At 42.1% G+C, this 16447-nt stretch overlaps 1 protein-coding gene across 2 annotated transcripts in view; it reads left to right on the top strand.

Annotated features, from left to right (window-relative positions):
- Positions 1-16447, top strand: part of GLRA1 (glycine receptor alpha 1) — a 127643-nt gene that overhangs the window by 78145 nt on the left and 33051 nt on the right. For both annotated transcript variants that reach the window (XM_020813040.3, XM_020813041.3), the window contains exons 4-6: positions 7195-7418; positions 14788-14870; positions 16249-16386. In XM_020813040.3, coding sequence (XP_020668699.1) covers positions 7195-7418; positions 14788-14870; positions 16249-16386 — 445 coding nt within the window. The remainder of the gene's footprint in view (positions 1-7194; positions 7419-14787; positions 14871-16248; positions 16387-16447) is intronic.

Consider the following 16447-nt stretch of genomic DNA (forward strand, 5'->3'; position numbering starts at 1 on the left):
GCATATGATGTCTTCGAGCACAGTCAGTGTGCGAAAGTGAGTGAAGGTTTATTTTCTAGGCCAAAGGAAGCCAAAGAACAGCCTATGAGCTGCAGACAACTATTCTGTGGCATTTTTGAGGGGCCCCAGGAGCCAAAAATGGCCAGTTGTTCCAAAGCCTCCAGGACTTGTGGTTTTCACATCAGGGATCCTGAGGAGTCTCCTAAGGCACTTATACCTCCCCCTACCAAGTTTTTAATCCTTTTTTAAAAGGGAAAAAATCACTCTAGGTGGCTACTTCTGGGCTCCATGTACTACATGGAAGCTGCTGGGTACACAAATTGGATAACAACCCTTGCCAACCCCTGTTCTAGATGAATTCTGCATGAAGGACTCTAATCAGAAAGTCCAGAAAGAAAGGCAGCACATAAATGTTTCAATAGATTAGATAAATATTGGGAGCAAACCTTGTTGTTACGTGTCATCGAACTGCATCGTATTTTTGGCAAACCTTTGTAGGGTTTTTAAGGTATGTGAAATATTTAAGGAGTGGTTTTACCAGTGGCATCACCACCACTACCATTCCAGAGTGAATTTCAAGCAGGGATTTGGACCAAGGGCTCCACTACACCATGCTTCCTCTCTCAGTTGTACCTACATGTCTGGATATAAAGGGGACATAGAACTAGTCATCCTTGGTAAGCATTCTCAGGTCAGAAGGAAAAGTTAGAAATGGGAGTGTAAAAAAGAGTTCACAAGCTGACATTTGGAATCCTCATTCTGTAGTGCCCTTTTATATCTATATGAGCTATATATAATTTAATCTATTTGAAGAAATTTCATTTTGAAAGGTTGAACTGAATGCAAGCTTATAGGTGACTGTAATATAATCATAGCAGCTAGGGAGAGTACTGTCAAGGGCGTAAGAAACCAGAGGCAGGAAATAACATAAATGAAAAACATTCCTAAGACTTGGGTGGAAATGAAATTAACATTTCAGTCAAATAATGGACAGCTTTGATAAATAAGAATTAAAATAGCTCAGTGAAATGGGCATCTTGCAGTGGAGTCATAGGTCAGGAGTTGGATTCCCCACTGTGTCTCCTGAGGAAAGAGCCAGCCTGTGTAACCTTGGCCAAGCTGCACAGTCCCAAGGTGTTTCCAGAAAAAGGGACCTGGTAAACCACTTTTGAGTCCTCTATACCGGTGGTCCCCAACCTTGGGCCTCCAGATGTTCATGGATTACAACTCCCAGAAGCCTTCATCACCACCTCTGCTGGCCAGGATTTCTGGGAGTTGAAGTCCAAGAACATCTGGAGGGCCAAGGTTGGGGACCACTGCTCTATACCTAGGCAACTCCCAGAATCCTTGACTATTGGCCACAGGAATAGATCGTCTCAGTTGATTTGGAAGTTAAATTCTTGTCCCTCAGATCCTAGTGCTGGTGACACAAAGTCTAGAAATGGCTGGAAACAATAAATTTAAAATCAACAACAACGGCAACGGCAACAATTACTACTACAACACCAGATCAGCAGGAAGTGCCCAGATAACTCTAGTTTCTATTTCAGAGTCTGAGAGTAGGGATCTTGAGGGATCTGCCAGGGCCCCAAAGGTGAAAGTGGCCATTCATGGAACTCTAGGAGCATAAAGAGGCTTTTGGGGGGAGGGGGCAAAACAAAGGAGGGTTTCCACTGGGAGGGCTTTGCAGTGTCCTTGGGGTAATGTAATCCTTTGCACTTGCATCTTGGCTAGGAAATGTCCCATTAAAATGGTTTTGTCCTGTGGAGGTAAGAGATGTCTTCTCCCTTTAATCCCCTGCCTACACTTACCCCAATTGGCACAAACCTTCATTTCCTCCACAGTGTTCTGTTCCCAGCTAAAGATCCATGCTTTCCTGAACCACTGTTGAGCTGTTTCCTTATGCAAGGCACTACTCTGAGCAGTTCCCGCTGGAATCTCTCTCCTACATAGATTTATTTCATGTCTTACATGAAGTAGGCACAAAAACAGGGTTGCCCTGCCAGCATTCGGGTGGTTTCCAGATGACTAAGCAAAAGAGTCTTTTGCTGTCTGCCTCTTAGGCCAGTTACACTGATTTCCACCGACTTCAGCCGTTGCTAATTTTCACAAGCAGAAAGGGGAGAGAATCAATGCATTGGATTTGCTTGGGCAGCGACTGACCTCAAAGATTCAAACCTTCCATTTCCTTACCCTGCATCTTGTTTTCCTAGCTTCAGAATTATGTGACTGGCTAGTTAGTTAGTCAGGCGAATCCCACTGAGCACAAGCTTCAGCCATTCAACAGTTTCCTCAAGTCATCTTACCTTGGGGAGGAAGAAACAGTTGCCAATTAACCAAGGTGACTTCCTGGAACCCAGCCCTGCTTTACAAGAGCAGAGAATAAAATTTTATTCATGCTTTAAGAAGTGTGTTTTCAAGTTCAAATGGAGGTGAGAAGCCAGCAGGAAGAAGTTCTCTGGTGCCATTCGTACTGCAAAAAGAGCCGATGGTGAAATGCAAACTTTCAGGCAGACAGGTCCTGAATTTCCATTAGAAATATTAACCATATGCTGAAATCCTGTTGAAATGTTTGCAAATTGAATTTTGTGTTCACTATTCAGTCAAAAGCTTCTCTGCACTATGTCCTGCATATTAATGGGAACCTATTTTAGCTGTGTTTCTGCATCACCTTCAGCTCCATTTTTCAAAAAGAACCTGAAGGTTTTAGATAATATGCTTGTGCCCAGCAGATGAGAGGCATTGATGGCACTTGAGTAGGACAATGGGCTCATCTTCAGAAGACGATGTGCCATTTCCTGTTTCCTTCAGTTTCTCTTCTTCTTCACATGGTCTGTCTAGGTCTCTTGCTCAGCTTCTCATTTTCTTTGCCTGTTCTGGACTATCCATTGTTATAAAAATGGTGTTATATGTATGTGCTATCTATTTGTTGCCAGACATGCACAAAAAGCCAACGCCTGTGGCTACAAACACAAAAAGATATTCTTCATAGAAAAAATATATAAATGGTGGAATGGAGGGACACAACACTGTTGTGAGACTAGACATAAAATCTCCAATGGTCAGTTTTATGTAATGCCTCCTCCTAGGGAGTTGCTCTAGCCTTTGTTTAGTTACTGGGCTTTTTATTAAGAAGACAGATTATTGTTCATTATCAGAACTCATGCCAGATTCAAGACTTACTGACTAGTCTGGCAACCTATCTGCCAGTTGCTGTTGCTGGACAGTCTTCAAAGACAGGTTCATATAAAACATAGTGCGGTAATCTAGCCGAGAAGCTAACCAGCCTTCTATTATAATGGCCAAGTCCCTGACGAATGTCACAGGCAAGGTTATTCTAAAACTGACTTGGACCAAAACTCTCCTGCCTAACACCCCGCTGCCATTGTGTTCCATAACATTCCCAAATCAACACTGCAGTATCCCTCTGCTGAGCATTCTCAAGGCCATTTTCATCATGTCCTTCAGTACTTCTCAGCTGGGGTTAAATATCTACAAAGAGCTAATAATTCTAAGGACCCTTGACTTGCATTATGAAGCCTGGGGAGTGGTTGGAAGCAGGGAGTTTTAACTGCAGTTATGTATCACTTCACAATGAGCACACATATAATGGCTCCTGCACACACCTTCCTTTTATGATCAGCTTCTGACTCATTGCTTCGGGTTATCCCATTTAAGAAACACACTAAATAAAAACCATAAATCCTAATCCTAACAATTAATTTGATCAAGGGCAGTGAAGTTGGTTTATGACCTGCCAGTCTTCAAGCACATTGAAAATGCAAATGAAGGAAGGGACTCTGGGCTTTTATCACCTCCTTTGTTTATCAAAAGCCACCTGCTTCTTTTCTCATATGAGTCTGAAAAAGAAAGGGACAGATGGCAGTAGGAAGCCATTGGTCAGGCAACGGAAACCAAAGTTGCCACCCCTTATCCAAAGAAAGGGTCTGACTTAGCCTGTCCTGGAAATACACCAGGAGAGCTGTAAAACCTGAGGTTGAAGTAAAGTCATAATACTTGTGAGACTTAGTTAAATTATGGGGCAGGTAGGCTAATAAGGCCTCATTTTGCAGCTGCATAGAAGAAGACATGGGGACCTTCTGGAAGTGACAGGCCCATTTTTCATTCTTCTTTTCCTTCCTTCCTTCTTTTCTCTCTCCTGCTCACTGTTGACACAAGCATTATCAAAGTGTGACAATTGCCTCAGGCAGAAGATTTTGGAAGCCCTAAAAGGGCAACATGTTGTTAGTGAATTTCCCTGTTATGGTGGCATTTATATTGCCAGGGATGGGGATGGATGCTTATGGAACCACGATTACTTGGCTGTCTTTGACACTATGTACCTTAACCATAACTAACTGTAACTAAAATCATGGCCACTGGTCCCATCATCTCCTGGCAAATAGAAGGGAAAGATATGGCGGCAGTGACAGATCTTACTTCCTTGGGCTCCATGATCCCTGCAGATGGTGACAGCAGCCATGAAATTAAAAGACGTCTGTTTCTTGGGAGGAAAGCAGTGAAAAACCTAGACAGCAGCTTAAAAAGCAGAGACATCACCTTGCCGACAAAGGTCCGCACAGTCAAAGCTATGGTTTTTCCTATAGCAATGTATGGAAGTGAGAGCTGGACCATAAAAAGCAAAGTGTGCTGCTTATATACCATCCCATAGTGCTTCAAGCATTCTCTGGGTGGTTTACAAGTTAGTTATGCAGGCTACACATTAACCCCCCCCCCAGCAATGTGTAAAGAAGGCTGGCTGCTGAAGAATTGATGCTTTTGGATTGTGGTGCTGGAGGAGACTCTTGAGAGTCCCCTGGACTGCAAGGAGAACAAACCTATCCATTCTAAAAGAAATCAACCCTCAGTGGCTCACTGGAAGAACAGATCCTGAAGCTGAGGCTTCAATACTTTGGCCATCTCATGAGAAGAGAAGCCTCCCTGGAAAAGACCCTCGTGCTGGGAAAGTGTGAAGGCAAGAGTAGTAGGGGACGACAGAGGACGAGATGGTTGGACAGTGTCCTCGAACCTACCAACATGAATTTTGCCCAACTCCAGGAGGCAGTGGAAGAAAGGAGAGCCTGGTGTGCTCTGGTCCATGGGGTCACGAAGAGTCGGAAACAACTTAACCACTAAACAACAACAACCTTAACCATGGAGCCAGGAGGAATGGGTGCTATTTGGTGCTCTGCCCAAGGCTGCATGCTCTCACCCCTCACCTGCCCATACCTCCTGCTTTTCTGTACTGTACAAGGAAAGGATTTCATGAGATGAATGGGCAAATCAATTAACCCATGGACCTGGCTTAGCCCAAAATCTTGGCAATGATAAAGAAACAAGAGGTCAATATTTTCAGAATTTGTATCCCGCCCTTCTCAGAATTTCAGGGCAAGCATCTACCAGCCAAGCCCCCCTCCCCCTCTCTCAGCTTTGGTTCTTCTCTTCCAGGGGAGTTCACAGGGTGAACGAAGAACTGGGCAAGAATAGAAGCAAGAAAGCAGAACCATGGACAGTTCCAAGTTGAACTGGGAATCAGTTTAGGTATTCAAAAGCATCCGTATTAGGATGTGGAAAAAAAACTATGTGTTTCATTCATTGAAACAAAATGGGGGAGGTGAAGGGAGAGATGGTAATATTTTTCTTGGATCACCAAGAAGTTGCAAATAGGGTTTGCTTTGAACTGTTATCCTTCAAGCAAAGATGATATGAAACTAGGGGTTAAGGCAAATCAAGCAAGATGAATCTCATGGTTCTTGAATTCAAACTGGCAGCAAGGGCACATGGAATTTTTACAAATTCTGTGAGACTACGGTGTCTGACCTATCAATTTTCAGTCTCTCCTCTTTCTGCAAAGAAAATCCTGGGATCCTGTAAATCGGTCTGTTGCCTTAGGTGAGCTTTGCAGATATCTTTGTAGGGCTTACAGCAGAAAAATCAGAATAAAGGAACACTTTTTACCTCAGCAAAATGTGGAGCTAATGGAAGTTTTTAAAAAGCTGTAGGCAGTTCAGAGTTTTTATCATTACCTTCTCTGGCAATACTGCTTGTGCTTAAGCAGGCATGTTAAGGTCCTCAGGAAGAGGTGCCAGATTACAGCCAAAGAGTTGAGGGTGAAGGAAACTCCTGCTGTCCCAAGTATGGATGTGCTGTCTTCAGAATCAAAGGAGGAGAGCAAAATGGCTTCCTCCAGCTATGGAGGATGTGTGTCTTTCTGATCCCTTGGTGGTCTTTCTGGAATGGGGTCTTTTAGGATTCATTCTGTGACTGATTCCCATTTCCAGGATTCTTCTTTGCTAGTGTCTTCAACTCTTTCCTCTCCTGATCCATGTGTAAAATGGGGCTGATGGCTAGCTGTTTCAAAAGGTTGCTGCGAGGATGTAAAACATAGAACAGGCTTATGGAAATTATTATAATTAAGAAACACATGGCAAGACTCCTTTCCATGCACACTTTTGCATCTTCCACACACATTATGTCCATGCATAAAAGATAAATGATATTTCATTATCATAACCCAACTGAAACTGCTTCACCTGCCCATGAGCTTGAGGACATGTTTGTCTCCTGTCACATGGACTGCCACTTTGGTCTGGTTAAGCATAGCCTGGAAACTGCTTCATGGAGCAGGTGTTGGGGATTACAGCTGCTTGCCCTGTGAGAAACCCCTGGGCTACAAGGATAAAAATAAAGACACTGTGCTAAGAAGGAGCATTTCAGCTGCTTCTCAGTGTCCTTCATGCTGCACTGATCTATGCAGCTTCCGGAGCATGGAAGATTTACTGGCTAGGATCTGATTGCCATCACGTAACATAAACCAGAAATTGTGTAGCTGGTCTGCAGGACCATTCTAGCTGTCTGTTGTGCACTCAGATATAGCCAAGTCACATACCTATATGTGTAGCAGATGGCCAGAAAACCATTTGCAAAAACCCATTTGCTCAGTCCCTTTTATATCCGTAGAATTTTCCAATAGAATTTCAGCCCCTCTTTTGATGATAGCTTCTAGACTACCTCAGTGGCCATGCTGACTGGGTGGATTCTGGGAGTTGTAGTCCCCAAAAGTCTCTTTTCAAAACGTTGACGGTTTCAGCAGTTACTGATATCTACCTCTGAACACTTCACTGATTACTTTGCTTTCTCTCTCTCTCTCTCTCTCTCTCTCTCTCTCTCTCTCTCTCTCTCTCTCTAATATAGGACTACAGAGTGAATATTTTCCTGCGGCAGCAGTGGAATGATCCCCGGCTGGCATATAATGAGTATCCTGATGATGCCCTAGACTTGGACCCATCGATGTTGGACTCCATCTGGAAGCCAGATTTGTTCTTTGCCAATGAGAAAGGAGCTCACTTCCACGAGATCACAACAGATAACAAACTCTTGCGTATCTCGAAAAATGGTGATGTCCTGTACAGTATCAGGTAAAGGGAAAGGAATAGGGCTCATTCACACATCTCCGGTATGGTATACAGTAAGTCCTAAGAACACAATGAGCAGTGGCATCATAGAGTCAGGACTCACAGCATCCCAGACCTGGGACTTTCTGAGCATCTGAGACGAGGATATCATCCTCCACTGTAAATACCCCAACCATCTACTGAGGCTTCCTTATTTCCTCTGAGCTTAGTTGCAGTCTTCAGTGAAGCTGGAAGAGAAATTGATTTTCCTGAGAATTGTATATTGCTGCAAATTATGCCTGTTATATTGAATAAGTATTTGAGGGAATTTTAGTCTTGAATAGATAACTAAGAGCCATCACATTCCAGAATATCCATTATCTCTTTCTTGATAGAGAGTGATCAAGCTGCCTAATTTTTTGAACTCCCTGGGGAGGCCTAACTATGGGAACAGTCGTGATGAACATGTGCATCTCCAAATTTATCACTGCATCGCTGGTCTCAATATGCAGAAGCCAGCCTGAAGCTTGTAATCCTATATGGATCATAAATTAGCCAACATTTTTAAATTGTAAGAAAAGAGATAAGCATTTTTGGAGTACTGTTTCATGTTAGAGTATAGTGGATGGTATGGTGTCAATATAATTAATTCCCATTATACCACCTAAACCTCAACATCCAGAAATAATTATATTAAAAAAGAAAGCACCCAGGTTTGTTTTGTTTTGTGTTTTGTTTCTAGCATTGGACAGAAGAGGTTTCTTTTTTTAAAAATCTGTATAATCTAGTGGAATATATAATATCTACAGAGAGAGCTATACAAAATTACAGTGTGTTCTTTTAAATAGAGTCTAACCCAGCAAGGGACATCTTATATTCTTATGGGGGAATTACCCATGCAACACGTATGATTGTCTGTGTAGAAGTAAATCCCACTGAGGTCAATGGGACTTCCAGGTACTTGAACAAAGTAATATTTAGGATTACCTCTAACACATGTCAGTTTTGTATTCCACATGTTAATTCTGTGTTCCAGTTTTGTAAATTTGCAAAACCTCAGTGTGAACCTAGAAAAACAGTAGAAAATGCAACATGAATGTAGGCTCAACACTGTTCTGTCTACCCAGTCTTTTAAAATGAAGTGCAGTTCAAAAATGTGTAAGGAGATTTCCCACACACTGAGATGTTAGAATTAGAAAGTTGTTTTAGCTCACTATCCCTTGCTTTCAAAATAATGAAAATTATTTTGAGCAAGAGAGAGAAACATCACACAGTGCAGCCAGACAGATATGGCTTTGCCGCCTCTATTTTTCAGTACAGTTATTTCTGGGTCACTAGATTTCAGATTAATGCTATGTGAAGTGAAGCACCCCTTCTTGAATTCATGCCTTAATGTGGTGAGGGGATTTTGACTGAGAGAAGCTGAAAGCAATGCCATCAGGAAGCTGGGCTTCATAATGAGCTGGATTCCTTGCAGGATCACCAAAGGTGGAATGGTCACAGTTGAGGCACCAGACTGAGATGCGTCCACCTTCTTCAGGAGTAATGGCCACAGCATCAGAAGAGAAGAGATAGTTCCAATGGTGATGGGGGACAGCATCTACTGAGTGGCAGCAGTAGCTGAAGGCAGCACTGGTAGAAGATCTTTCACAGACAATGGCAATGTCATTCAAGCTAAATTTTGTTAGTACTGTGCAGAAGATGGCCATGGTAAACCACTGCTGAACTTTCCTTACCACAAAAACCCTATGATGAGACAGTCCAAAATGAAACAAGAGATAGTGCTGAAGGATGAGACTTCCAGGGCACAAAGCACTCAATCATCTACTGGGGAAGAGCAAAGAACAAGTATGAATAGCACTGTCACTAATGATGCAACCAGATTAAAGCCAAAAGGATTCTACTGAGTGATTGTGCAGAAAGATAAAAGTAAAGTCTGGTGCTTTATGACACATACAATTGTAACATGGAATGTGAGAAGTATGAAGCAAGGTAAACTGGAAATGGTAAAGCAAGAAATGGAATATTTAAACATTGCAGTGATGTGTGTCAGTGAACTAAAGTGGACCGGAATGGGATATTTTCAGTCAGACAAGTACAAAGTGTTTTACTCTAGAACTGACAAAACTTAGAAAGAATGGAGTGCCTATAATACTGAGGCAAGAGGCTATGGTTTGATCTAATAATATTCATCAGACACCCGGGAAAACAGATCAACAAAATCATAATTCAAGTCTATGCTCTAACTACAGATGCTCAAGAAGATTAAATTGAAAGCTTTTATGCAAGCATTCAGGAGGAAATTGATCACACACCAAAATAAGATATGCTTATAATCATAGATGAGTGGAATGTAAAACTGTGGATTGAAACCAGAAATAAAACAGAGTGAAATGTCATGGGAATTTGGTCTAGGGGTCAGAAATTAAGCAGAAGAATGATTCGTGGAGTTCTATGAAGGCAGTAATCTGTTTACCACAAACTCATGCTTCAAGCAACTAAACAGACAACTATACACATTGCCAGATAGGCAGTATAGAAATCAAATAGAATATGTAATTGGAAACAGGAAATAAAGAAGATGTGTTCTCTCTGCCGAAGCAAGACCAGGAGCAGATTGTGATACTGATCATGAACTGTTAATGTCAAATATTAAAGGTGAAGAGCAGTAAAAGAATCATAGTGCCAAAATATAATTTAAACAATATTTCTGATGGATTTAAAATCCAAACCAGACAAACTGTGGATTGAAACCAGACTCTTATTAGGGAATAATTCAAAAAGATAATTCCTATGATAAAAAATAAAGAAAAACCTAGATGGATGATGGAAGCAACACTTAAAATTGTTAAGGACAAGTGAAAAGCAAATGTAAAAGGTGGCAGATATAGGGTTGGAATCCTGAATGCAGCTTTTCAGTGACTTTCCAGTCACATACATTCAAAAAGAACTATAATCAATATAAAGAAATAGAGTAAATGGAAAGGAGGAAAGACAAGAAATCTTTCAGAAGATCCAAATCAAAGGAAAATTTAAGCCTAGATTAGGAATGCTGAATTATCAACAAGGAAGCACACTATCTGACCAGGAGAAAATAAAAAGGTGGAAACAGTATACTGAAAATGTATACAGAAGAAATAAAACAATGACAGATTCCTTTGAAGAGGAATCCTAAGATGAAGTTGCTGCAGTTCTAGAAAGTGAAATTAAAGCTGCTTTGAAGCCACTGGGAAGAAATAAATCACCAGTGGAAGATGGAATACCAATAGAACTATTTCAAGCCACAGAGACTGGATCAGTCAAACCCTAACAAAGAAAAAAATGAAATAAATATTGGAAAAGCAAAACGATGGTCTACAGACTGGAAATGCTGGATACACATTCCAATCCCTAAGAAAGGAGATGCCAATGAGTGCAGCAACTATAAAACCATTGCTTTAATTTCCTGTGCAAGCAAAGTAATGCTCAGTGTATTGAGAAAAACAAAAACAAAAACACACAAGCTTTTACCTCATAAGGAATGAGAAATGCCTGATGTTCAAGCTGGATTCCAAAAAAAGGAAGAGGCACTCAAGATCATATTGCAAATATTCACTGTCTACTAGAACACATCAAAGAATTTCAGAAGAAGATCCATATATTCTTTATAAACTACATCAGTGCCTTTGACTATGTGGAACAGAAGAATCTATGAATGATTCTGAAAGAAATACGTGTTGTTGTTTAGTTGTTAAGTCATGTCCAACTCTTCATGACCCCATGGACAAGAGCATGCCAGGCTCTCCTGTCTTCCACTGTCTCCCGGAGTTTGGTCAAATTCATGTTGGTAGCACATGAATAGGTGTGCCTCAGCAATTGATTGTCCTGATGTGTAACCTGTCTGGTTGAGAAGAAACTACTGTTAGGAGAGAAAGAATGGTTTCCTATAGGCAAAGGTGTCAGACTAGGGTGTATTTTATCTCCATTTCTGTTCAATCTATAAACAGAACACATCACATGGAGAGCCGGACTAGATTCAGATGACATAGGAGTCAGAATTAGTGGAACATCAGTAATTTAAGATGTGCAAATGACACCATCTTATTGGCAGAAAGCAGCAATGACTTTAGGGAAAGCTGACGGGAGGGTGGAATTATCTGTTTGAGTATGGTGCTGGAGAAGAGCTCTGCAGATACCCTGGACTGACAGAAAGGTGAACAAGTGGGTCCTAATCAAATCAAGCCTGAATTTTCTTTGAAGATAAAAATGTTGAAACTGAGACAGTCCTGCTTTGAGAAGACAGGATTCTCTGGAAAAGCCAAAAATGCTAGAAGAAGTTGAAGGCAGCAGAAAAAGAGGAAGACCAAATACAAGATAGATTGACTCCCTAAAGGAAACCACAGGCTTGGGTTTACAAGAGCTGATCAGGGCTGTTGAGGACAGGAGATGTTGGAGATTGCTCATTCATGGGTTGTAGGTGACATAACAGCACGTAACGACAAAAACAAAGTGAAATAATTGTACTCATTTTCATTTGCTGACTATCTCTTCTGCCTACCTCCAAACCTCCCTCTCCAACACTTCTAGGAAAAAACATGAAATTAAGAACTTGTAGTTTTCTCCCCAAGTACAGTCTAGCTCCCGACTGGTCAAGCATTGGAAATAGATTTTAAAGACAATCTTCCTGTGAACTTGTGTTATGTTTGCAGACTTTGGCTCACTGAATTCTGGCAACACAATCCCAAAATGGAATGAGCACATCCCACTGCGACACCTGGATCATGTTGCAGGTGTCATATTGGTGCCGAGGAACACAATAAACAGCCAGGATTGTAATGCAGACAAAAAAAAAACCACAGGATGTTGCTGTAGTTCAAACAGCAGACGCCAGACAGCCAAGCAGTAAGCAAAACACGTAGCTCAGTGCTTGGGGGACCCTAAAGCTTTAATTCACACAGCTGTTTTAAATGTTTTCCAGTGAACATTTGGTAGGTAACAAAACAGCCACCAAAGGTGACCTGCCATTCATTGCTCTGCTGGGGGCGGGGGAGGTGACAGACATGTGTTCTCAAGCTTCTGCTGTCTGAAAAGTAGACAAAGAGGCAATACTTATGTAGGGCAGGGTGGAGAAAGGTGAGAAAGGTGGAATTATTTAGCAAGGGAGATGTTAGTTGTTCTCACAATAAATTTTGCTAATCCAAATCCACGTTTTCCTCTTCTAACATAAGGGTTGTTGCAGAATCTTATTTAGCAAGGGAGATGTTAGTTGTTCTCACAATAATTTTTGCTAATCCAGATCCATGTTTTCCTCTTCTAACATAAGGGTTGTTGCAGAATCTGATGGGACCCCAGTAGCCACATCTTCCATAGGGCTACATTAATCATTGGTCATTATGGCCTTATGCAAATCAAAGCACAGTTATATACTAGATCGTTCTGATGACATGCCCTCATATGCCTGCCCACAATACGGAACCGACAGCCTTTCCAGTGTGTCTTAGGCTATTATTTTCTCCTTATCTAGGATAACTTGGTGGGTTAGGTATGTGGCGGCAGAGGCAGAGGTTGGGAGCTCATCTCCCCACTTTGCATTCCAGAATGAGCCAGCCTGTGTGGCCTTAGGCTTACTGCACAGGGTGCACCCAAAGAAGGGAATGGTGAACTGCTTCTGTGGACTCCGTAACTAAGAAACCCTGAAAAGGGTTGCCAAAAGTTGGAATTGACTCATACAGCCTCATACTGGCTTTATCACATCAAATTGCTGGTGGCAGTTTTCCATGTTCCTCCCTGATTTTTGTTTGTTTATTTTAAAATGTTCTCCAGAGTACTGGTTCTCAAATTAGGGTCCTCGGATGTTCTTGGACTGCAATTCCCAGAAGCCTTCACCACTTGCTCTGCTGGCCAGGATTTCTGGGAGTTGCAGTCCAAGAACATATGGCGACCCAAGTTTGAGAACCGCTGCTCTAGAGCACTGATTTCAGTAGTCTCATATCTTTGGCCCTTCAGCTACCTGGCTAATGATCAGAGTTTCTGGCAGATGATGTTCAAAACTGCTGGAGGACCAAAGACTGAGAAGTTGCATCTGCAAAACTAATATGTCAGGAGAAATGGTCCAGCCTAGCCTCCTCCCAGGCAGTATAATTGTGCATGTACTGTAATTAAAGTAAGTATTTTGATAATGTTTATGTAAAAAGGGGGCTTGACTCTCTGATGGAGAATTCCATGCTTTGCATCTCAACTAGAGATGGGCATGAATCAGAAAAATGGTGATTCATTTTGATTCATGATTCATCAAGGTTGACAAATCATGAATAACAATTTTATGATTTTTTCTGATGAATCAATGAATTTATTTGTCAATTCATGTTTTCTTTAAAACCCTGTCAGACAGCTCTCCAAGCACTGAGAGACACCAAAATCACTTCTTCTGTCTCTCCTCTACAATCCTTCCAAGTTTGGTGAAGATTGGGTTTCAGACATTCAAGTTATACACCCGCAAAGTGGCCTCCCCCAGGAAAGTGTTCTTTAGCACCTGGTTTGAGAAAACATAATCTTCACCAAACTTGGAGGGGTTGTAGAGGAGAGTCAGGGGAAACTTCTCTGCAATTTTGGTGTCTCCAGGTGCCTGAGGGACTGTTTTATAGCTTGACAAATTGACAAATCAAAAATCACTAAAAATTCATTGATTCCTTTGAGGGCATTGATTCAGATGAACACGAATAGACAAATCAGCCATTTTTGATGAATTTTGCAATTTCAACCAATGCCCATCTCGGACCTCAAGGGCAGTTCTCAGCCTCTCTAGACAGGGAGGGGGAAGAATCCATTTCATCAGGATAGGGTTAGGTGAAACAATGTACTGACTCCATTTTATGAAGCTTCCTCTGTTCCCGTGAGAGCACCAATATCAAGCAGCAGTGAGTATGCAGCTAGAAAGCCAAGGCAACATAGGGGATGGAATGCCAGGCTAGGACTCAGGAGATCCGAGTTCAAATCCCCACTTAGCCCTGGAAACTTACTGGGGAGCAGCACTTGTAAAACTAACTGTTAAATGTCTCACATGCCTTGGAAACCATACAAAGGTTGCCATAATCTGGAATCAATTGATGGCAGATCACACACATTTTAATTATAATAGAATTAGAGGAAAAACATGATAAGATGTAAGGACAAAAGTGATAACAGTGGTGGTGATGGTGATGATGGTATAATAGAAGGGGAGTGTGGGACATAGTTATATTTCCAGTGGGTTGTGTGTGAGAGATGCCTTCTTCGCCTCATCTATAGGGCGAAGCCAGAATGTGCCTCCACTTTAACAGAGTGCTGTCACCTAGTGACTTGACTCTAACTTTTTAGTTGTCGTGACTACCGAAAAAAGGTCAGCCCCACTTCATGGTCTCTTTTCTCTTCCCAGGATCACCTTGACATTGGCCTGCCCCATGGACCTGAAGAATTTCCCCATGGATGTCCAGACGTGTATCATGCAGCTAGAGAGCTGTGAGTCCTGAAGGTTTCCTCTCTAAAAATAACTGCCACTCTGTGGATAAGCATGCCCCTTCACACACACACACACACACACACACGCATACGCACACAGCATTGCCAGTTGGCTCTCTGCCAAGTCCTCCTGTTATGAAAGAAGAACCAGAGGGAAGGGGGAAGAGACAAAACATCAGACAGACTGTATGTCATATGCAAGTTTACATGCTCCTCTGATCACACTCCCTTTCAGCTGTTCAAGCAGTCCAGCACAGATTTAGCACAGATTCTCCTTAGAGAATACTTGAAGGTTATAGGGAGCAGAGGAGTCCCTTCTCTGCAGAAGACTTTTGGATACAATGCCTGACTAATTATTTATCAGACTTTGACCTCTGCCCTTCACTCCCTTTGTGGTCTTCTTTTAAGGATCAAACTAGGTATTGTGGTAAAAATATACCATATTTTTCCACATATAAAACAACACTTTTTCCTAAAATCCCTAGAGGAAAAATTGAAGGTCGTCTTATACACGGAAGGAGGGGGAGGTGAAGGAGCAGCCGCGCTCAGCCACCCCTCACTGCTGCCCATTGACTGCTGCCGCCGATGTCGGATCAGCTCCTACAGTGCCACTCGCAGGCTCCATCCAGGCAGGGGATGAAGTGGCGGTGTGAGATGGAAGTGAGCCCTGTGAGTGGCACTGGAGGAGGCAAATGGATGGCAGCGGCAGTAACAGTCAATGGGCAGCAGCGAGGGGCAGTTGAGCGTGGCTGCTCCTTCACCTCCACCTCCAGAAAAGGGTCAAAATTGGGGGTCATCTTATATATTGGGGATGTTATACATGGAAAAATATGGTAATCAAATCCTACCCCCACCCAGTTTCTTGGAGTGCTTTTGGTAGCTCTCTTCTTTAAGTACCCAACAGGACTAACATTGTACAGTTGTGATGTTCCACATTTCCCCTTCCTAGCTACCTGTCACTGGCCACCAATTATGGAGCCCCAGAAATGCATTGATCACATAACAAGGCATGTTCTTCTAGACCAGTCCTTTCCAATCTTAGGTCACCAGATGTTCTTGGACTAAAACTCCCAGAAATCCTGGCCAGCACAGTTAGAGCTAAAGATTATTGGGAGTTCTAGTCCAAGAACATCTGGGGACCCAAGACTGAGAACCATTGTACTAGATGTTAGATAAGGGAAGGAAATAACTTTTTGATAGAGGCTACACATTAGTTTGGACTTCACCTTGACTCTAGATGGGAATAGCATCAATTGCATCTGTACTGGTATCTCACTGTCAATAAACAAAGACTTTGAACTACCAGATGCTAATATTTACTATGCCAAGTGAAGGCCTCGGTTCCCAGTCAATGCCTCTTTTCTCCTTGTTTCCACAGTTGGCTACACAATGAACGATCTGATATTTAAGTGGCAGAAGAGTGGTGCTGTGCAGGTTGCTGATGACTTAACTTTGCCCCAGTTCATCCTGAAGGAAGAAAAAGATTTGCGTGATTGCACTAAAAAGTACAACACAGGTCAGTCATGAAAGATGAATGCTAAACATTTATCCTCAGATGTAATCAGCAGGTCAAGGCT

This window comes from Pogona vitticeps, chromosome 2, assembly GCF_051106095.1.
Source record: "Pogona vitticeps strain Pit_001003342236 chromosome 2, PviZW2.1, whole genome shotgun sequence".
Lineage (NCBI taxonomy): Eukaryota > Metazoa > Chordata > Lepidosauria > Squamata > Agamidae > Pogona > Pogona vitticeps.